Below are 24,714 nucleotides of genomic sequence, written 5' to 3' on the forward strand. Positions count from 1 at the left end.
GGCCCAGAAGCGAGTAAGCGATGACCTATCAGTGATCAGTGAAACAAAAAATAGACACTTCCGTGTAAATAAAAGAGACGCCATGATAGCGCGAGTGAGTTATAGTTCGTCACTGTGCGACTATCTTTTGTTCGTTTTTACATAGAGGAATAAGTTGTTACCTGTTGTTAGCTCTGTTTAATTTGTTTTTGTTTCTTGTGCATTAGGCCTGATTTAGACGGCGTGCGAACTCGCATGCGATTTTAGTTACATTGCGGGCTGTCGATGTTAAATACATTCAGCACAGCCATCAAATACCTCAATGTAGTAAAACTCGTATGCGAATTCTCGTACCGTCTAAGTGGGCCCTTACTTGTAAACTATGTGAGGTGTGCAATAAAGAGTATTGTATTGTATTTGTATAGGCATAGTATAGTGACATCTAGCGAAAACGACGCGTCAACTAGCGTAAATTATCAGTACTGCTATTTGTCAATAGATGTCGCGACGAAGGAATAGTCAAATGCTTCTCAATTTTTAATATTACAATAGTATTAATCAGTATTCTGATTTCAATTCCTTCTGCTTGTAATATAAGTTGTAAACTGTTCTAATATTACATTTTTGGCAGACGAGCACTGTTGCCACCTAGTATCGAGTAGCAGTACTGATAATTTACGCTAGTTGACGCGTGATTGTCGCTAGATGTTACTATACTATGCCTATCAGTGGCGGCTGGTGAACATTTCTGCTAGGCAACACTGGGCAAAAAGAAACCTACCTTAACATTAGGTACTTTACTAGTTATCAATTTTAGGCAAGCCGGCGGGAATAGGCTTGTATGGACCAGCCGCTGCTGATGCCTATATACAAATAACTCGCATTTACTGATGTATGAAGTGACAACCCCTCCCTTACTTATTTCTGTATAGTTTTGGTGGGACCAGTGCCTAATGCTCATCATTTCTAATTTGTAATAGTATAGGGCAAGGTCAAAAAATATGAAATGAATAATCTTATAGAACACTGTCACTTATTCTATACTAGAGATTCATTAATAGTATAAGATATTTTCTTAATCTAATGATAATACCCTCAAGTCCGGTAAGCTTTAACGTGCATCTGACATCAAAACAACTAGGGAATGCAAACCGGTTATAACCGTAACCGGTTATGAAATTTGGTCGGTTGTTGCATTGCCTAAAACAACAAATGGTATTGGGACCCCCCAATTAGCGTAAGTAGTTAACAATAATTAACTCACTGACAGTTTTGTGACGATAATTAAGCATAAAATTTCAATAAAAGATATTGTTTTTGTGTTAATTACATAAACTTTAAGCGATAATCTACATATAGAATGTGAAAAAAGTAATTTTTTACAAATTTTATGCTTAATAACCTGAAAATGCCCGTAAGTGACACGAATGAACGAATGGGTGAATGAAAATATACACGTGAGTGACAAATTTAACCAATTAAATAGTGGCAGATTAAATCTTGACCGTTACGCCTGCACACCGATTCATAAATGAAAATGAAATATTAATTTTGCAAGTAGGCATATTACAATGCGCATATGAACGTCAAATAAAGCTACGCCGGCTCTAACCCTACGCCTCAGCCTCGAGAAGATTTCAAACCCCCCTCAGTTGGAGGGGGATCCAGGGACCGGCAACAAACTCGGCGGGCCACTTCTTTTCAAAACATTATACATATTACATGTTTTGTTCATTCTATTCATACCATTATTAATTTTGATATCAGATGCAAGTATGAATTGGCGAGTATGGTAATCTCACAAGAGCTGGCTGGACGAATGAATTACATAATCCAAATGTCATTCAACATAAAATTTGGTCACTCACACAAAGTTATTTGGGTAAATCAACTTTTTCTTGTCTGTTATTGCCATGGTTACGATCTCCCGAATCACGCTGGTTTTATGCAAAAATATGCTACAGGCAAACATGCATTTTTCTGGTGTTAACAAGCCCTTTCCTCAATTTGCCACCTATAAACATGGACTACATGCATGCTCGCATAATTTCAGTAGCATAATTTTGCATAAAACCAGCGTGACTCAGGGGACCGTAACCATGGCAATAACAGACAAGAAAAAGTTAATTCACCCCTTTTCATTCTATTCTTGCCAGCTTTCGTGAGACAACATATTCCTTATACTAAACTACGAAGAACTATATAGATTGGCGGACCTCTTATTGTCACTTTTAGCACATGACAAAGACTAAGTGTAACATTCGTCCTAGATGTGTTTTTTTACTTATTAGGCAATTTAGGGAAATCGCCTAACTTGTTGATGTTAGTTGGAAGTCCACGGCCACGACCTGAAAAATATATTTATATGGTTACAGGTATGTCAATAAAAACTATATTTAATTATTCGAATATTTTGCGTGTTAATTTTTAGTTTTTCTTTCAGCCCCTTATTTGCCAAGAGTGGCACTGAAACTTGAGAAGTTTCATGTGCTCTGCTTACCCCTTCATGGGATACAGGCGTGATAGTATGTATGTATGTATGTAATTTTTAGTGGCAAACTCCATGCTTTGGCACGCTCTACAGTCCAAAAAACTTGGGACGGTTTTTCACATATTAATGAGGCCTTTACTCGGCAGTAAGACACAAATACATACACATACAACATACATACAATCACGCCTGTTTCCCATATAGGGGTAGGCAGAGTACATGAAACTGCTAAAGTTAGTGCCAATCTTGGCAAATAAGGGGTTGAAAGAAAACGAACTGTGACATTGCAGTGACAGGTCGCCAGCCTCTCGCCTAAGCCACAATTTAGCCCATATCCCACAGTCGCCTTCTACGACACCCGCGGGAAGAAAGGGGGTGGTGAAATTCTTAACCCGTCACGTCGTCAATTCGCGATAACGCTAACGTTCGCCTTGCCGTGCTGTATGTGGCCGTAGCAATAGAAAAATGGCGTGGTAGCATACCCCGGCCGGCGATGGCGGCCTGCGCGAAGGAGGCGCTGAGCAGGTCGCTCTCCGTCAGCTCGGGCGCCGGCCGCAGCGCCGCCGAGTCTGACGACACAAACAGAGATATTTTACATCAACATAACAAACAATATTATCAGATGTGTTTAATAAAATCAATATACTAACGCAAACTCCAAAAGTGAGCAAAGGGGTAATCAAATCTAGATTAAAACGTTTTTTCCTCAGTGTTAAGTCATAGTCTGTAAGTTAGATAGATGAATCCTGCAATAAGTACGTATTGAGCATGCTTAAATGTTTGTTTAAATTAAGTAAAACTATTAACAAGTTGTAAGAATTAAGTAAATAGGTTAAGTTATAAGCATAAAAATGAGCGCTAACTCACCATCAAACGTCATAGTTTGGCGAGATATATAAAATTTGTAAAAGTGTACATGTTGTTCTGAATAATAATAATAAAAAAATAGGGGCCTGAAAACGCGGCGAAATGGTTCCAGTAAAGGAGGGTATGGCAGTGTTTGCTTTGCGATCGACTTGGCGGGTGCACTACCGTGCCCCTCGATTTGAAGAAAAAAAGTGCTTTCCGCCACAACTAGTAAAGGCTGTCTTATTTGCTTCTTCATAAACGGATGATAAAGTTGAATATGAGAATCTGAGGGACGAATTATCTTGACAAGATACCTATGGATTTCCTATATATATATCGATAAACGAAATTATCGATACTCGGTTCTTATAGTACTTATTGGTAATTTGAAATTGATGAAGTATAAAAATATTATTGGGTTGGTAAGAAAGTAATGAGCGAATCATAACCAATATTGTAATTTTTATTTAATTTATTATTTTAATCATTTATCAAAAATATAACGGCCTTCGTTATCTACTACTTGTCTCCATCGTTCTGGTAAAGAATGAATAGCATCGGCGAAGAAGTTCTTAGGTTTAGATTCAAAAAACTCAGCTATGTACTGTCGTAGATGGGCTTGATCATCGAACTTTTTTTCATTCAAGGCATTGCTTAGCGATCTGAACAATGCGTAATCCGTAGGTGCCAAGTCTGGAGAGTACGGTGGATGAGGTATCACTTTCCAACCTAGCTCCAATAGCTTTAGCCGAGTCACTTTTGCAATGTGTGGGCGAGCATTGTCGTGTAAGAAAAAACTTTAGCATGCTGTGGACGATTCTGACAGATTTTTTGGTTTAAATTTTCAAGCTGATTACAGTATACTGATGCGGTAACAGTCATTCCACTTGGTAGGAGTTCCCAGTGAATAATACCATGAATATCCCACCAAACGGACAGCATAACTTTTTTCGGGTGAGGCTCTGTTTTTGGTGCCTCTATTCCTTTTTCGTTTGAAGCTAGCCACTGACGTTTGCGTGTGTGATTTATATATAAGACCCATTTTTCATCTCCAGTGATAAAATGGTCCAACCAGTTGAATGTGCGGCGAAAAGACAGAAGTTGTATGCAGATATCGGCACGGCGGTTTAGTTGATCTCTATCAAGTTCGTGCGGTATCCAAACACTGTATTTGTAGTTTTTTCCCAACTCGTGTAAATGTGTTTCTATGGTGACATGAGAGCAGCCTAACTCGGTAGCAAGAGTACGACTCGTTAGCCTCGGATCTCCTTCAAGTAAGGTTTTTAACTTGGCTACATCAATCTTCACCGGTCGACCAGACTTAGGTTGATCTGATAATGAAAAGTCGCCACTACGAAACCGCTGGAACCATCGTTTCGCCGTGGCCTCAGACACAACTTCAGGAGCAACACGCTGACATATATTACGCACTGCTTCGGCGGCTGAATGGCCAGACTGAAATTCATATAGTAAGCAATGCCTTACCTGCACTTTTAATTCGTCCATTTTCTTCCTTATATTAGCTCGGCGACAGCTAGTGAATGACTGACGAGAAACTGTGCGATTCGCCCTTTATATACTTTCGACCATAGAAGATTCTAGAACTCTCTCAAAAATTTTATGTGGAATTCAATCGATCGCTCATTACTTTCTTACCAACCCAATATTATTGAACACTACTATTCTGGAAAAAAAACTGCAGAAAAACGAATAGAAAAATCTATAAAATCTGATACGTAAACACTGGGTGGAAATAATTGCAAATCAATCAATTATTTATTCGTGATAACTACAAAATACACAAGTAAGAAAACAGAAACAGCAAATAAAAGAAATTAAACATATAAGTTACCACGAAATGGTCCCGACTCAGCATAAAATGCTAACCCGAGGGTCAGCGCTGGTCTTCCGTCGGGACCGTTTTGTTGGTCACGAACGCAGCTGTACGACGCGGACCCGTGACACAGTGAACGCAGCGCAAAGTTGTATGAATTAATTCTATACTTACAGTCAGTTTTCGGCATTCGCATGGGCTGCTGTGACTTCTTGCTCTGCGTGCCTAGAAAATTACATCATGTTAATATTTTTTCATCACACTCGCACACTAAATGTGCTATTGCACGCAGGCGGGGCGTGAGTTGTAGAAAAATCGTTCTCCCTAGGAAGTTAAGAAATTTCTAGTACTGTATTGAACTCTTTTTTACCTTTTTGCATATTTTTTATAATGCAAGTGTGATGGAAAACATTGTGTGTAACTCGGGAAGTATAAATATTACTAAATCGAGTCTTTAAATCGCTCCGGCAAGCCGTCGCGATTTAAATTACTCTCGTTAATAATATTCAATTTCCTCTCCTTGTTGCACAATGTACTATTATTTTGTTTATTTATTTAAAAAAAACTTGTGGAAAATTGTAAAACCTTTAACAATTTTACATCATTTTCATACATAATAAATGAGAATTTATTAGTGTGAGAGACCCTTAAGAATGACATTCAAGTTACTGTCAAGTGATTGACGGCACATTTCAAAACAAATAACATTAGAAATTGGTAAAGGCTGTCACATACGTGTTCAGTAATTATCTTTATTTTTCTAATAACTCGATAACCGTAAGAGTTAAGACGGTTTCTTAGAGAAATTGTGTTTGATCTAAAGAACCTTCCCTTAAAGTTAACGGAATTCAATAAAAACAGGGTGTATATCAGAAGTCAGAATGAGGTGCACTATCTTTGCAAACGAACACCCCCCTGGAGCCTGCTCTAGTTAGATGGCGCAAATATTAATATGGGTGAATCAACTTTTTCTTGCCTGTTATTGCCATGGTTACGGTCCCCTGAGTCACGCTGGTTTTATGCAAAATTATGCTACTTTCACTATGCATCAAACATGCATTTTTCTCGTGTTAACAAGCCCTTTTCTTAATTTGCCACCTACAAACATGAAACATGGACTAATTTGCATGCTTGCATAATTTCAGTAGCATAATTTTGCATAAAACCAGCGTGACTCAGGGGACCGTAATTATGGCAATAACAGGCAAAAAAAAGTTTATTCACCCATATTTAACAATTATATTATAACATTTATAACACATGTCTGGAACTCTGGAACATACACGGTGTTTCCGGTATCACTCAAAACCTCAGACACCCCAACTGATTTTTATTTTTTTAAACTCATCTAGAGTATTCATCTTTTAATCTGATCGTTACTTTTTTTTAAATTGAATTTTTAATTTTCTGTACAGCTCTACTTGACTTTTAGCTCTACACAATAAAATAATTGCTAACTACCATCATAAACCATAAGACTATTTATTTGTGTACGTTACTACAACGACATAAGGTTTACCAATAGACAGCTAAGATGTCACTGTAAAACACTTTAAATCTTTGTCACAGTAAACTTCAAATTGGACAGGTAATAGCAGTAAGCAAATAAATTCAATATTCAAAATGACAAGGTTGTAATTAGGTACGAGTTCAATTTGTTATGACTTATGATAAACATTAAGATTAAACTGACAAACAACGTCAAACTAGTAGCGGAAAAAATAATCGTCCAAGTAACCAGCCAGTATTAATACCCCTAAATACTGAAAAAAGGTAAACAACCTCTAGCAATGCCATATACACAATGTTGTATTACGAGTACAATAGAATGGGCACGTAAAAAATAACTAATAATACTAATTTAAATAAAAATATTACCCCCATCAAGATATAGCTCAATCGATTCTACTCTCGATTCTGAACAAACTGTTTTCAGGTTTTTAGTGTTAAGTGAAACACGGTGTATATACATTGAATGAAAATGTATGGTACCATACAAAGTTCACTTACTGGTGTTAGATTTGTTGACTACAGTGCTATTGGAGGTATCGGCGTATGAATCGCTCATCGAACTGTTGAATGAAATCATCGCCTGAAACAATATTACAGTCAAATTAGAACCTAAGTCCCCCCAAAACCGAGTAAGCGATGACCTATCGGCGATAGAAAGGAACAAAAGATAATCGCTCCCGTGTAAATAAAAGAGACGCGATGATAGCCGGTAGATAGTGCATGAACTAAATTAGTAAATACTTCCGGCCCAGCCACGACATTGGTTTAAGCGCGACAGCGGTGAGCGGCAGCCATACGTGCGAATGAAAAGTCCCATCGCTGTGTCTCGCTCCAATGTATGGCCGCCGCTCACCGCTGTCGCGCTTAGACCAATGTCGTGGCTGAGCCGTACAGGTCATTCTTACACAGATTGACTGAGTCCCACGGCACAGTATAATAAAGAGTACTATCGTACAGTATGGCCACTCCCGCTCCCCGCTGAAAGTGCCACCCCCTCTCTGTTACCTCACAGTTACCGCCTGTCAAAAACGCGAACAGTCGACCTGTCATATTTCACTCATACAAGCATAGTACGCGTTCACCTACACGAGCTTAGTGAGCTAGGAACGCGCCTCTTTCATATATTTGATCGCCAGTGTCCGAGGTGTGCCCACGGTAAGCTCAAGAAGGTTTGTGTTATGTGTATGCAGACAACGATATATATAATACACAAATACTTATACAGGGTGTATTTTGATAGCGGGTCAGTAAGGGCAGCTATGAGATCCCATAGTCCTACGCAAAAATGGTCTAAGGAGAACATCCATCGATTTCAAATTGACGAAAAATGCCATTTAAAGATGTTGGAAAAACGTACAGGGTGCGAGAAAAAGAGCATTTTTGACAAACTTTGTTTTTTAAGCCAATCGATCTCATTCCTATCCAGGATTAAAAGCTTGTATGGGACCAAAAAAATTTTTTTTTCAAAATCTGTAAATGCCATTTCTCATCAATTTGAAATTGAGGGAAGGTCTCCTTAGACCATTTTCGCTTAGGACCACGGAATCTCATCAAATACCGCTATCAAAATACACCCTGTATACACAGAAAACATGACTCAGGAACAACGTGTGCTCATCACACAAAAAAATGCCCTTACCGGGATTCGAACCCGGGGCCGCGGCTTAGAAGGCAGGGTCACTAGTGTCACTACCAGCCAGGCCAGGCCAGACCGGTCGTCGAACGATAAATCGATCGCTTTCTAATCGTTTGTGTTTATCTGTAATGTTGACTTATGTATTTGTGAGAAAGGGACAAAACCTATTGTCTCAGATTTGTAAGTTCGCATTTTTGACACATTTGTTTTGAAGTATGTTGCGATGTTGCTAAGACGTATCGTTTGCCAAATCTAACGATTAATGTCGAATTGGTTGAATCGATTAGGCCCTATGACAAGGAGGTGCTTAAACAAATATACGATTTCTATCAACATACTGAAATGTCATTTGAATCGAAATGACAGACTCTGCCACAGCACTAGTTTAAAAATAAAAATGAATAATAAATGACATAATAAGTAAATCCTGCGTGATAAATTTTATTAACACTTTCGCTACCAAGAACCCGACTGTCGGGTACACCGCTCGTAGAAGCGTAGCCGATTACATGGGTTTCCCCGTATGTAGCGAAAATGTCGTAGCGCCGCGTAGAGCCCGGTTTCGAAAGTGTTAATATCGTGAAATACTCACTAACGAAAATCCGCAAAAATGTAACATGTGTTAGATTATGTTTAAAGTAAGCGAAATATTGTTTTTAAGTACTTGATTTTTTTTAATATTATTACAGGATTTTGTTTAAAATTTCATTAGGTTACGCGAGTTTACGTTTTGTGGACGCTGTCATGTGTCAAAAATCTGGGACAATAATTGGTTCAGTTACTCTTTTATGAATAAGGGGGGTTAGACTTTGGGTTTTGTCATATTTACCCCGCTGCTCCCAGCTACGGACGGCCCCACGCGGTCCTTCCTTTGTTCTTTGAAGTTCAGGATGCTCTAAAACAAAAAAGATTTAAATAAATAAATATTATAGGACATTCTTACACAGATTGACTGAGGCCTACGGTAAGCTCAAGAAGGCTTGTGTTGTGGGTACTCAGACAACGATATATATAATATATAAATACTTATATACATAGAAAACATCCATGACTCAGGAACAAATATCTGTGCTCATCACACAAATAAATGCCCTTACCGGGATTCGAACCCGGGACCGCGGCGCAGCAGGCAGGGTTACTACCGACTACGCCAGACCGGTCGTCAAAGAATTACATCATTTGATTGAACAGGTAGTTATGTCATTCTTCATCTCAATGCTTTGGCACAGGCTTTGGCGACTGTATTCTAGAGAAGTCCGAGATCATCGCAGGAACTGACGCGTATGGATGGCTCCGCAAATAAATAAATATCAAAGGACATTCTTACACACATTGACTGAGTCCCATGGTAAGCTCAAGAAGGTATGTGTTGTGGGTATTCAAACTATGTTTTCCCCTCACTAGCTCGGAAACACGTGTTGTAACTATTAAGTTATTGTAAAAGTCCAAAGTATGGAAAATCCTAGGTAACCAACACAGAACTTAATTTAGATAGAAGAAACAAATTCATATATTTGTATAGGGGCCGAGCGTGTCAAATTTTGTACTGAAGTTGATTCTTGCCTGTAATTTTAAATATGTCTCAGGCTCTTGATTGTTCATAATTTTTGTGTTGTTGCAATTGAATATCACGTAACGAGGCATTTTTTATGTTTTGGTTGACTTCAACTTACAAAAATTGACGCCCGAAAGCTGCAAGCTGCGAGTAAAGGCGGACGACTCAGTGGATTTCACTGAGTTCATTTGACACGCTAAGTAGATACGTTTGCTTGATCTATGGTATATATGACATCTGTGGTAACCAACCTAACCACAAAATTAAAAATAAAAAAAAACCGACAAAATGGACCGATTTTCATAAAACATGGCTAAGAACATTCCCGACTAACTCAGCTTTCAAACAAAAAAAAAAACTAAATCTAAATCGGTTCATCCGTTTGGGAGCTACGATGCAACAGCAAACACACATACAGACAGACATACAGAGGATGGTGTAGGCCCAGCGCTGTATGCATTCTATTCTTCGCTAGTCCTTCGCATGTCCACAGACTAATGGCTAAGACGAGGCTTGCGTTGGAGCTATGAAAATACTTGTTCACCCTTGAAGGTTGTTTTGATACTCACGTCCACTCAAAATCGGCGGTCTGTCTGTGTGTCTGTGGCATCGTAGTTTTCGAACGGACGGACCGATTTTTTTTTCGTTTGAAAACTGGATTAGTCGGGAGTGTTCTTAGCCATTGATGAAAATCGGTCCTGTCAGGGTTTTTTTCAAAATCTAAACTTTGTTGGTTAGGTTATGATTGTACTCACATCCACATGGAACTCCTTAGGCACGTGGCAGCCGGGTAGGGCTTCGATGCCGGCCACGGGGCACACACTGTCGAGGATGGTGTAGGCCCAGCGTTGGGTGCGGGAGAGCGTGCATTCCACTGACTTGTCTTTCTTCTCGTGGGACTGTGGACAATAATTCATATTAAATATGAACCTTAAAAATAAAACTCAACATTTATATCTTTAGACTCTGTACTGCAAGCCATAAATGTTCAAATGAGAACTACGAGTAGTGCAGGGTTTGGAAAGTATTCATACTCAGGAGATTTGAGAGTTTTGATCAAAGATTCATTATTTGAAGGTTTTGACGAGTGCAGATTGTGAAATGTTGGTTTATTGGTCTCAGATAACAGAGCATATTTCGAAAATAATGGCTAGCTCTAGAAATTCATGTATTTCTTCGTAAAGTAATGTATATCTTTTGGAACATACCTCGCACCCTAGCCCAGGGTTGTACTTGAACTGGTCTTTCTTCAGCTGCGTGAGAGCCAGGGTCGGCTTGGGAAACCCCTCGTCCTCATGAAACTTTATTACTTTATTCATACTTTCCTAGCTACTTCCACTGTGGCTCATACCTCGCACCCTAGCCCAGGGTTGTACTTGAACTGGTCTTTCTTCAGCTGCGTGAGAGCCAGGGACGGCTTGGGAAAGCCCTCGTCCTCGTGAGACTTGAGCGCGTTGATCATGTGGTAGAAAAGCGTGTCGAGCTTGTACACGCGGAAGAGACGGTCGTATTCCGCTGAAAAACGTATTGCAATTTATCCTCTTGTCGCCCAATGTACATTGAGAGGTACATAATTGGAATTTCAACTTTCATCTAAACAAATAAAGTCGTATTTTATTCTCTGAACAATCATATGAAAATTAATATAAAACTTTTCAATTACATTTTAAAAGAATGACGTGGGTGCTGAGGTTAAAATAAGTATGGAAAATAAGTTTCTAAGCCACTTGCACAAACCGCTTAAGTCAAGTGGGCTGTCAACTGTCAAATTCCATATAAAATGGTGGATTAACTTCGGGTTAACCCTCAATTTTCGGTGGTGCAAGTGACCCTAATAAATATAAGTTTCTAATGGGTCGGCAACGCGCATGTGACACCACTTGAGTTGCGGGTTACGGTGACCGATTTCCATCAGGCGGACCGTATGCCTGTTTACCACTGACGTGGTATAAAAAAAAATATTTGTATAGAACTCTAGTCTAGTCAAAGGTACAACTTTGCCAATTACCACAAGGAGAAGATTATGGCGAGCAAGAAAATTTGGGACAGTCCATGTAGTGAGAAATGCTTTATCTTGTACCGTAATCTATTACTATCTAGCAGCGTGTGAAGCGACTGCTTAGAAATCTTATAATTTGTCATGGATGCTAACATAGTGCAAATGAAATTAATATTTTTATACACAAGTTAGTTTTTTAGGAATGGCAACTAATCCACTAGGTATTAGAAACTAACAATGTGCACGTGGATGTACCTAGTACCTACTCCTGCAGTATCTAATGGATTTTTTTTTTCAAAGTTGTCCACCCCATTTTTTTTATTTGGAAATTTTTATGTGATTTCCACTCAGAATCGCGAGCTCTTTCAATCCTAATAGGAGAAAAAAAGTGTCCGAAGGTTTTTTCCCATCCCGTTACCATTTTTTCATACATTTTGTATGTCGGTAATGGAATGGAAGGTTTTAAAAATGTACGGAAATCTTCAGACATTTTATCCTCCTATCAGGATCAAAAGAAGCTTAAAGTTTTAGCTAAATTGAAATAGTTATTTGTTATACAAGGGGGCAAAGTTGTATTTTACCGCCGAGTGTGGAATTGAAAAACGAGCAAGTGAAAGGATTCTATAGTTGAACCACGAGCGAAGCGAGTGGTTCGAGAATAGAATCCTGAACTTGCGAGTTTTTTAACACACGAGAAGTAAAATACATTTGCACCCGAGTGTAACACAAAACTTTTCCCCTCACTAAAGCGAGGAAACTACAACGCAAAAAATGCATTTAATCACTGCTTCCAGTAGTTCCACAGGTGGTAAATCATCTTTATTAGTAGATTCACCTACTTTTATCAATTTTAAAGCAGTTAATTTGACTTTATTCAAGGTCAAATTACTTTACCCACTAGTGGATAAAATGCGTTTTTACCCGCTGGTATTAAAGGACAAAACACGTGTTTCCGAGCTAGTGAGGGGAAAACTCTTTTACAAACTGTGGAAACTACCGACATTTGGAAAACTTTACAAGAGTTTGAAATTCTAGCATGCATGTTAATTATTCGCCGCAAAAATTCACATCAAATTCAAAATCGACCAATCCAAACTCCGATTTAAATACAAGCTCAAAACACACAAGAGGTAATTTATAACACTAGAACACAGCCGTGTTCACAGTATACACACACAAAATTTCAATACAGACCTATCTATGAGAATTACAAAGTCAGAAAATTATTATAGTTCGAAATGAAATGAAATGAAATATTTATTTTCCAAGTAGGCATATTACAATGCGCTTATGAACGTCAAATAAAACTACGCCGGCTCTAACCCTACGCCTCAGCCTCGAGAAGATTTCAGTCCCCCCTCAGTTGGAGGAGGGTATCCACTATGGGACCGGCAAGAAACTCGGCGGGCCACTTCTTTTCAAAACATTACATCTTATATTTAACATGCATTAAAAAAAAAACAAGATACAATTAATAAGCAAAAGTATTCATAAAAAAAAAATATTAACACAAGAAATTATACAAAGTACAAAGCTATTATGATTATTAATAAGAGATGTTAGAGATGTATAGAGTCTCTAAGTGTCAAAGTACATCTAAAAAAAATTAAAAATTATACATAGACAAAAGGACACCTACAGTATGATTAACATCAGTAAACGATTCGGGTTTTATATCTATCTTGCTCGCACTTATGCGATCTCGATAAGTGCCGAAGCCGAAGGGTAAAAACCGAATCGTTAACTGATTTTGATCGTACCGGCATAAAGAAGTGATGATTTCTGTACCTTGTCGCTTTTAATCGTTTGACAATTTCGTATGACATTTCAAACAAGACGTTAATATGACAAGGTACAAAAATAATTCCATCAAAAACATAAATGTGAAATGAGAGCCAAGTTCAATAATATACAACGTGTTTCCGGTATCACTAAAAACCCCAGACACCCCAACTGATTTTTATTTTTTTAAACTCATCTAGAGTATTCATCTTTTAATCTGATGGTTACTTTTTTTTTAATTGAATTTTTAATTTTTGAACAGTTCTACTTGACTTTTAGCTCTACACTCAATAAAATAATTGCTAACTACCATCATAAACCATAAAACTATTTATTTGTGTACGTTACTGCAACGACATAAGGTTTACCAATAGACAGATAAGATGTCACTGTGAAACACTTTAAAGCTTTGTCACAGTCAACTTCAAATTGGACAGGTAATCGCAGTAAGCAAATTTAAACCCAATATTCAAAATGACAAGGTTGTAATTACGTACGAGTTCAATTTGTTATGACTTATGATAAACATTAAGATTAAACTGACAAACAACGTCAAACTTGTAGCGGAAAAAATAATCGTCCAAGTAACCAGCCAGTATTAATACTCCCAAATACTGAAAAAGGTAAACAACCTCTAGCAATGCGATATACACAATGTTGTATTACGAATACAATAGAATAGGCACATAAAAAATAACGAATAATACTAATTTAAATAAAAATATTACCCCCATCAAGATATAGTTCAATCGATTCTACTCTCGATTCTGAACAAACGGTTTTCAGGTTTTTAGTGTTAAGTGAAACACGGTGTATATGCCTTGGTTCGTTCGTTGTTCGCTTCAACGAAAAAAGAAGTGATATCTAAATGGGTGCCAAGTTCAATGGCCAGTCCTGAAATTTATTTGTAACAACATAAAATTATAGGACCAACGCCGAAATCGCAAAAAAATTGGCTAATTTGATACGCCAAATTTGACATGTTTATGTAAAATAGTTTTTGAGTTATGAGGGGGTCAAAGGTGGCTCCAAATGGTTCGTGTAATATTACACACGGTGCTGCTCGCCAGTTCTTTTACTTGAACTTGGCTTGAGCGTGTCTAGATCACTTATTTATGCCGGGGACTGTACTACGTGCCAATGCCAAAGTCAGAGCAAGCCGCATACAGTGAATTTACTTACAATCTCTAATAAATATTTCCTTAATAAAGTCGTTCACCGGTTCTTCTAACTCTTCCATCCCTGATGGCGTGTGAAAATGAGAGGGGTTATGAAATGAGTGAGTGCGCGTATCAGAACGAATGTGTTGTTACTGCATGAGGTATGAAATGAAAAGTTAAAGGATATGTTCATATGATATTGATGTTATTAAATTGAAATGCTAAGCCAAAATGTGGAAAATTTGAAGGTCAAAACATTTAGTTCTTTCAGTCGCTTGAGTTACCGGCTCTATAACGACTTTGAAAATATTCAAAAAACCATAATTAGGTTTAAAGATCTTTTCATCACACTCGCACACTAAATGTGCTATTGCACGCAGGCGGAGCGTGAGTTATAGAAAAATCGTTCTCCTTAGGGAGTTGAGAATCTTTTTTAGTACTGTATTGAACTCTTTTTTTAGTACTGTATTGAACTCTTTTTTACCTTTCTGCATATTTTTTATAATGCAAGTGTGATGAAAAACATTGTGTGTAACTCGGGAAGTATGAATATTACTAACTCGAGTCTTTAAATCGCCCCAGCAAGCCGTCGCGATTTAACTAACTCTCGTTAGTAATATTCAACTTCCTCCCCTTGTTGCACAATGTACTATTATTTCTCAAAAGAATATTAAAATATTCACTAAATTATTATCAAACCTGCTAATATATCACATGTAAAGGAGAACAGTGAGACTGAAAGCCTTTTTTTGTCACAGCTGAAATAGAGACTTTACTTTCGTTCGTGAATAGATCTGAAATTACTTACAAGCACGGGAACACATTTGATGCAAGAAATTGATTAGGGAGCGTTCAAGTATTACATAACGCAACTTGGGGGGGGGGGGGGGGTCTCGTAAAACGTTACGATGCGTTACAGGTAGAGATGTGCCAAACCGAAAATATCGCAAACCGGGCTGAACGGTTTGATTTTCTACGTAAACCGGTTTCAACCCGGTTTGACTAAACCGAGTTGCTACGACGGTCCTTAGCGTATCAATGTAGCGGTTAGGTTTGGCCCGTGTGAAGCGATTCGTCAAAATTAAACACGAATCAAGTCAGTCGGGTTGAGTCGAGTCAAGTTATGCCCGAAACACATTATATGACGTGACGCGCGATATATCGACTTAAAGAGCGTCACAATTAAAGTTGTGTTTGAACAAGCTAAACTAAAACTAAATTAATGCAAATAAATATATTTCATTTCATTTCATAAAAATATTCGTAATGGAGACAGAATTCACAGAATATCGGCAAGGGCGGCAACGGCAGAATAGCGGGAGCATTTAATTACAGTTGTAAACTGTTATATTTTCCCATTTATTATTATTCCCATTGCCTGTGTGGTGACGGGTTAAGAATTTCACCACCCCCTTTCTTCTAGAGATGTGTCAACCCGGTTTGCCAACCCGGTTCTAACCGAGTTAGGCTCAACTCGGCCCGACTCGGTTTGACAGTTCACCAAACCGGTTCCAACGAGCAGACGGAACGCAGCCGAACGAACGTACCGATCGGTCCCACTCCCACATGACTCGACTCGAAAATGTTGATAACGAAACCGGCAATATCGGCATCGGAACTGCAAGCCAGCGAATGCAAGCAGGATAGCTGTACTTTCGCGCGGAAGTGGCGCCACGGCCGCGCTCGCTTTGGTTTGAAATCAATTATAACAGATGGTGCTTTTTTCCTAATAATAAATGGGGAAATATAACAATTTACAACTGTAATTAAATGCTCCCGCTATTCTGCCGTTGCCGCCCTTGCCGATTGCCTTGTGAATTCTGTCTCCATTACGAATATTTTGATGAAATGAAATGAAATATATTTATTTGAATTAATTTAGTTTTATTTTAGCTTGTTCAAACACAACTTTAATTTTAAATAAATAAAAAAAAAAACACGTTTATATAATGTGTTTCGGGCATAACTTGACTCGACTCAACCCGACCGACTTTATTCGTGTTTAATTTTGACGAATCGCTTCACACGGGCCAAACCTAACCGCTACATTAATACGCTAAGGACCGTCGTAGCAACTCGGTTTGGTCAAACCGGGTTGAAACCGGTTTACGTAGAAAATCAAACCGTTCAGCCCGGTTTGCGATATTTTCGGTTTGGCACATCTCTACTTTCTTCCCGTGGGTGTCGTAGAAGGCGACTGTGGGATAGGATTAAATTGTGGCGTAGGCGAGAGGCTGGCAACCTGTCACTGCAATGTCACGGTTTCGTTTTCTTTCAACCCTTTATTTGCCAAGAGTGGCACTGAAGCTTTATTAGTTTCATGTGCTCTGCCTACCCTTTTTTGGGATACAGGCGTGATTGTATATATATATATTGTATATATTATTATTAGGAAAAAGAGCACCATCTGTTATAATTGATTTCAAACCAAAGCGAGCACAAGGCCGGGCGGACTGCGAGCGTGTTTCATATTCTGGCCGTGGCGCCACTTCCGCGCGAAAGTACAGCTATCCTGCTTGCAAACTTCAAACTTCAAAACTTTTATTTGCTAAAATGCACGTACATCATAATATAATGGTGGAAATATATATGTCGCAGTAAGATAGATAAAGCCGTTATATAGTTATAACCCTAGGGATATAATTATATGTCGTAACATAGTTAAACGAAAGCGATTAATTGCTATCTTACTAGGAATATAACTATAATACTAAACTAGTTTAGTCATATAGTTATATGACTGGATTCAGTTTAGTGAAATGATTGTAGGCAGGAGTGCGGCGGTGCGGCGGAGGTATAGTTATAACCCTAGGGATATAATTATATGCCGTAACATAGCTAAACGAAAGCGATTCCTTACCATCTTACTAGGAATATAATTATAATACGTTACTAGTTCAGTTATATAATTATATCACTGGATTAAACTTAGTCTAGGGATATAATTATAATACGTCTCTAGTTAAGTAATATAGTTATATTACAGGATTAAGTTCAGTAGTATAATTGTAGCAGTGTAGTGCTGCAAATTGCACTATTTGCGATAGTAAATATCATGTTTATCTTAGATTAAATTAAAACTGCCATCGCACAAATCCAAATGCAGATACAATTTAAAAAATGAATAAATCCGATATTATGAAAAGAACCGGGAGCACCGGTTCCTAAATTTTTGTCTCGGTTCTTTCGCCACCATAAAATTACCGGGATTTCCCGGGAAATCAAGAATCGGGAAATACCGGGAGCATGCCCTAACTGTTACGTTTTAACTAATATAGCTTGGATTCGTTTGTTTAGTAACCAAACCTTGTGTACTATGTTCGATACAAAATAAACTTTGTTCTAACGTCAGTACCCCAAGAGCTATCCGGTCTTGCTACTACTGGGAAAATAACTTAATTCTATAACAGTACTTTTTATCTCACCAAAAATTAAGTTTGGTAATTTGGTACAGTTTTTTTAGTTAAGCCACCAAAATTTGTGACAAGAAACGTATAATATAATAAAAAAAAGATTATTTTAATTCACTAAAAATCAGGCGAAAATGGTATCAAGACTTTTGTTTTAAATTCGACTACTTTAATTTATGATCTTTATAACACATTAAGAAACCACCTATTTTTGTGAATGATACTTCGTAGTAGCAAAAAGCGGAGTAATTAAATTAGTTATGACGCAAGCAATAATAGGACAAGTGAAGTTATGGTTGTTTTGTATCTACATTATGTGTTGAAACACTATTTCTACTGAAACCACCCTAAAAACAAAACGGAAGTTCAGTATTTTACTAGCTCAGAATAACATTCAGGGCAAAAATTATATCAGCAAAAAAATTGCAACAGACTTTTCGTTAAGATCAAAATAAAGAAGTATAAAAAATAATCCACCTTTAAATGCACGCCAAGAAGCGCTAAAATCTGTACTGAAAGAAGTATTTTCATATTTTTCATTTACCTACAAACTCTACTATTGACGATGTCATTTTCTGCATTATTTCAAAAGTTAGTTATTCATTCGTATTTTCATTACATCGCGGTATAATAATATATTTCGCCACCTTCACTATCGCTTAAATAGCTCAGTTATAGTAGCGTAAGACGATGGGCGCGCTCCTGACCTGACGTCGTGGGTTCGATCCTCGGCAGTGGAAATCTTTTTTTCTTGTTATTTTTTTATCTTTTACACCCTTTTAAACCCTCTCTTTTTAAATATTTATTTTTTAGTATTAGATTTACAACCCATTTCATTAAAATTTTGTTAGACACATGTAATGCAATAAGTTTAAAAATTGTCTTTCAGTATTAGTATTGATTGAAGGTAACCTAAGGTTCAACATCGTGCGTCGTTCCTACTAACCGCAATACTCTGTCTTAGCTAACCATCGCTAGACGTTATGCCCTTGTAATAAGGATTACAACTGTACAGTGACAGTTGTCCGGTATGACTAATAGATTTATATATCATTAAGCTAGATTGAGTTGTTAGGCCAAAAAGTGTGTCCACATGAGAGGGTAAAGTTGGGGCTGGTGATCTCGCACTTATTGCCACTGTCAAAATTATTTGAATGACGTCATCACTGTCATTATTTGGGGATACCAGTCAATATTCAAAGTTACTACCAAATCTACTAATACCGAATTAAAGGTTTTTTTAATTGCGCAAATCTTTGGTTTTATGGATTCATAATAATGACTTACCAATTCATTACAAGGTATTAATATCCTTGCCTCGATATAATACAAAAATAATTTAAGAAGTTTATAAACTTAGTTATCATACAGGTAAAAATACTACTACTGTAGTAATCTCTTTAACACTGGTCACAGGTGCGAGAGGGACACCAGCCCCAACTTTGACCCTCTCATGTGGACACACTTTTACTAGTCTGATAAGAACGCCTTTCTGCACCGGTGATAAAGTTCAATTTAGTATGGCAAAAAAAGTGTGAGCTCAGTCCCTATTGAAAGTCCATGGTATGAGTCAATGAAAAATTGGCTAAATAGTAATCAGAAAACAAGCAAAAAGGGTAGAATATATTTCTTATAAGTTATTTCTTTGGATTACATTACAAAATGAATGTATTATACATTATAATACTCGTTGTAATTGTATAGATTTCAATGAATAATTTTATTTGTTCAAATTAATGACTTTCAAGGAACAAAAACTATTGAGTCGCTATTAGACCGTTTTCACATTATCCGATCCGATAACGGATGTCGGAAGGATATCAATAGAAGAATCCAAGATTCCGCCTGTAATGTATGGAATATCGGTCCGACATCCGATATCGGATCGGATAATGGAAAAACGTACTACACTTTACTCTTTTTAATACCAAGATTAATTAGAGTCAGTTGTATGGTCGGAACGTAGTGTAAATAAAAAGTCGAAAAGTAGGTCCTTTCTATACTTTTTGCTATGTATTTTATATTTCAATAGGCAGGCTTTTGTACCCATATTACAGTACTTTCAATATGTGCTATCCTATAATTAAATTCGAACACTCGCGTATTAGACACTACTAATATTATTTGAATGGAATTACCAACATTAAATCTCCTAATAAAAATAAATTTTAAAGAATATCCCACACTATCAGATCAGAACCACTGGTATTTAATTTAAAACAAATGCCTATAATAAATAAATCCGATAAACCTTTGGGTTGTCTGCTGTCGAATTTAATTGTTTTCATAGAAAATATTTTAATTTGTATCCTTCCAGCTCGAGATTCTTGGAAGCCTTGTAAATTTTTCTTTGTGACAACAAGATATGACATTTATTTCAGGAAATTTACACATACATACATTACATACATTTATTGTAATAAACGGAGTACAAGTGACCAAGATAAAGATGATACAGTAGGGTATTTTTAACCCTTAAATTGGCACTGTGCACTACCGTGTACGTTGCGTAGTGAAAATTCCTGCCATTAATATATTACATTTCTAAAACATTTTTTACCAAAAACGAATAAATAATTTCATTGTAAATGGTAAAAAAAATATTTGATGTGGCAAAAATTTAAAATTAACGTTTGTGTCAAAAATGAATTCGACGCGGCGACGCCTTTCAGTACCTCGGGAAAGTTTTATTAAAGTTTGACAACTTTTTTGTATACAAGTGGTGATTTTTATGTTTTGATCTTTTTAATAAAATAGTTGAAGAATATGAAAAAATAGTCATTTTGTTTGCATAAAACATGATAACAACGATAATCGTGGATAAATTAGAATATACACCATGGTTACCGTTGCCAAGTTGGTGGTGAAGTACCTATATCGAACAACGGTAACCAGTAACCACCGTGTACGTTGCCAACAACTCGGTAAATTACCTGAGACTTTTGTTTTGATTGAAATGTAACAATTTTACGCTTACTATGTTTTTTTATTCATTTAATTAACTTGTTTATATCTTTCTTTAGCTGGAGGGTCAGGGTCGATCACATAAGATTGGCTTTGATGCCCGTAGAAAATGCATGGTCTGATGAAGTGATGATGGTTCTGGTCTGCACCAACAAGATTCTGAGAATAGCCCTGATCCAGTTTCTTAAAATTCTTCCTTGGATCGATTACATCAAATGAAATTTTGCTTGACTACTTGTCTTGTCAGTCTGAGATTAGGTTGACAATTGACAAATATAATGAAGCACGATTATTTCTGATAGCATGTTCTTTACTTCTCTTTCATCCATAATAGAGGGAGTTCTACTCTCTCCATCTACAATTAATTATGATGCACTGCCCACATAAAGTCTGTTCAATCCATAGCCACTCCATCTACAGTTGATCACTCACCTCCATCAATAAAATCAGAAGCTGAATTACAAATACTTTGGAATGCAAGTTAGAGATGTATATTTGACAGATAAGAATGATGATACCTTATTATATTACGGTTGTAAAGGTATAGCATTTACGTCAAAAATGGGTATGTAAGAACTTCGTAAAGACTGGAGTGTTATTGGGGTTTATTTTTTATTTCGTAATGTATGCTGGATACCCTTTCGGTTGTCATCGCAACCATGCTTCGCAACCAGGGGCAAGGGAAGAATTTTCCTTCTTTGTTTGTAACTAGTTGCATACAGTTTCAACGAATCGGAAACTCAACTACCTTAGGTGGTAAAATAGTAATTGGTTTTTGCAAAAGTATACAAAAAAAAAACCGGCCAAGAGCGTGTCGGGCCACGCTCAGTGTAGGGTTCCGTAGTTTTCAGTATTTTTCTCAAAAACTACTGAACCTATCAAGTTCAAAATAATTTTCCTAGAAAGTCTTTATAAAGTTCTACTTTTGTGATTTTTTTCATATTTTTTAAACATATGGTTCAAAAGTTAGAGGGGGGGACGCACTTTTTTTTCCTTTAGGAGCGATTATTTCCGAAAATATTAATATTATCAAAAAACGATCTTAGTAAACCCTTATTCATTTTTAAATACCTATCCAAAAATATATCACATGTTGGGGTTGGAATGAAAAAAAAATATCAGCCCCCACTTTACATGTATGGGGGGTACCCTAATAAAACATTTTTTTCCATTTTTTATTTTTGCACTTTGTTGGCGTGATTGATATACATATTGGTACCAAATTTCAGCTTTCTAGTGCTAACGGTTACTGAGATTATCCGCGGACGGACGGACGGACGGACGGACGGACAGACAGACATGGCGAAACTATAAGGGTTCCTAGTTGACTACGGAACCCTAAAAAACTGCGTATGTAATTTTGTATACGTTGACAACTTCTTTACGTGTCCTGAGCTAATTTACATTTCGAGGCAACAATAAGGTTCGACGAATAATGTTAGGTTCTACAACATAGGACATTTTCTTTGTATCACCCATTCGGAAAGGGTACTTTTCTTCCCTGTTAGGAGGGAGCAAAGTGACACTTTTCTATTTAAGGACTTCATGTTGCCAGTATAAAATATTAGCGCACAAAAAATGTAAGCACATATAATATACCTAATGTACAAACAAAATGTCGATTAAGAACTTATTTTGGGATTTCCTCACAGGTGATGTGAAAATCAGTATGTGTCATAGAGATGTGCCAAACCGAAAATATCGCAAACCGGGCTGAACGGTTTGATTTTCTACGTAAACCGGTTTCAACCCGGTTTGACCAAACCGAGTTGCTACGACGGTCCTTAGCGTATTAATGTAGCGGTTAGGTTTGGCCCGTGTGAAGCGATTCGTCAAAATTAAACACGAATAAAGTCGGTCGGGTTGAGTCGAGTCAAGTTATGCCCGAAACACATTATATAAACGTGTTTTTTTTTTATTTATTTAAAATTAAAGTTGTGTTTGAACAAGCTAAAATAAAACTAAATTAATTCAAATAAATATATTTCATTTCATTTCATCAAAATATTCGTAATGGAGACAGAATTCACAAGGCAATCGGCAAGGGCGGCAACGGCAGAATAGCGGGAGCATTTAATTACAGTTGTAAATTGTTATATTTCCCCATTTATTATTAGGAAAAAAAGCACCATCTGTTATAATTGATTTCAAACCAAAGCGAGCGCGGCCGTGGCGCCACTTCCGCGCGAAAGTACAGCTATCCTGCTTGCATTCGCTGGCTTGCAGTTCCGATGCCGATATTGCCGGTTTCGTTATCAACATTTTCGAGTCGAGTCATGTGGGAGTGGGACCGATCGGTACGTTCGTTCGGCTGCGTTCCGTCTGCTCGTTGGAACCGGTTTGGTGAACTGTCAAACCGAGTCGGGCCGAGTTGAGCCTAACTCGGTTAGAACCGGGTTGGCAAACCGGGTTGACACATCTCTAATGTGTCATATGGTAGCAAAATTATTTTGTTCCCTTGTAACACAATCTACTACTACTTATTTCCTAAAAGTGGACAGAAAAACGTACGCTGCAGAATATTGCAAGGGCTAAGTTTACTGCATCAAATGCAATATGTTTCTTTGTTTTGACGTTGTAGGAGAAATGAAGAAAAGAAATTGCTTTAATGATGAGAAAAAAATTATTTTTCGTATAATTTTCCTTTTATTTTTATACAAAATAATTTACTACCTTCTTGGCAGCGGTAACCAGCATGTACATACCAGAAAGTAGCTCTATTGCCACAAAATTGGCAACGTGCATGGTGGTGTACATAGATTTTCTGAAAAACTATTAACGCTGGATTTTTTTTAACATTTTTCTGTAGAGCCTAAGACACTACTAAATAAAGGTATTATACTGTATCACTCGTTTTTGACATTTTTTACTCTTGCCAATTTAAGGGTTAAAGTTTATGTAATGAAGAAGTAAAATTGCGGCCTTGTTTAGGTATTTATATTTATGGAATAAATTGGAAATATCTAATACCTACATACTTATTATATATTGGTAGCGGCTCCATTCGTTCAATATTCGTTCGCAATTCATTTTGACATATAAGTCATTTGAGCATATTATGACAAAAGGTATTTTGATAAAGAGTTTTTAGTGTGTGGCAGTTCCATTTGCAATTTTGATACTTAGGTCTTTATACACTATGTTGGTTATGACATGAACGATTTTTTTCCTAAGCAGATAAGAAGTTAACGTTATTAGCATCAACAAGAATGTTATAAATGCAATTTAGACCCAGATTTTTAAAACATTTTTGTTATGAATTGTGCGTCCTTGTATTTAATGTCATTGCAGTAGCTTGTACTCATCAACTTATAATATAAATAAAACCTTAAAAAATTAATTAAAAAAGCTGTAAAAACGTATGCGACGACTGAGATTTGAACTTGTGACCTGTGGCTTGTAAGTCTAACGATAATCGCCGGGGCTATACCTGGCCGTGACATATGGGTCGAAATTAGACTTTGCATAGCTTTCGCGTGTTTGTAACAAGCGTTGCTTCAACGATTCTGAAGAATGGAAGAATACATTTCACAAGATGACGGA

General features: G+C 37.2%; 1 protein-coding gene across 1 annotated transcript in view; it reads right to left on the bottom strand.

Annotated features, from left to right (window-relative positions):
- Positions 1-1,653: 1,653 nt before the first annotated feature.
- Positions 1,654-24,714, bottom strand: part of LOC125235494 (protein maelstrom homolog) — a 31,116-nt gene continuing 8,055 nt past the window's right edge. Inside the window, exons 5-11 of the mRNA XM_048142066.1 lie at positions 11,208-11,371; positions 10,612-10,755; positions 9,131-9,196; positions 7,164-7,245; positions 5,328-5,378; positions 2,953-3,039; positions 1,654-2,327 (exon numbers count right to left, since the gene is read on the bottom strand). Of these exons, the coding sequence (XP_047998023.1) occupies positions 2,260-2,327; positions 2,953-3,039; positions 5,328-5,378; positions 7,164-7,245; positions 9,131-9,196; positions 10,612-10,755; positions 11,208-11,371 (662 nt within the window). The 3' untranslated portion in view covers positions 1,654-2,259. The remainder of the gene's footprint in view (positions 2,328-2,952; positions 3,040-5,327; positions 5,379-7,163; positions 7,246-9,130; positions 9,197-10,611; positions 10,756-11,207; positions 11,372-24,714) is intronic.

This window comes from Leguminivora glycinivorella, chromosome 17 (genome assembly GCF_023078275.1).
Source record: "Leguminivora glycinivorella isolate SPB_JAAS2020 chromosome 17, LegGlyc_1.1, whole genome shotgun sequence".
NCBI lineage: Eukaryota > Metazoa > Arthropoda > Insecta > Lepidoptera > Tortricidae > Leguminivora > Leguminivora glycinivorella.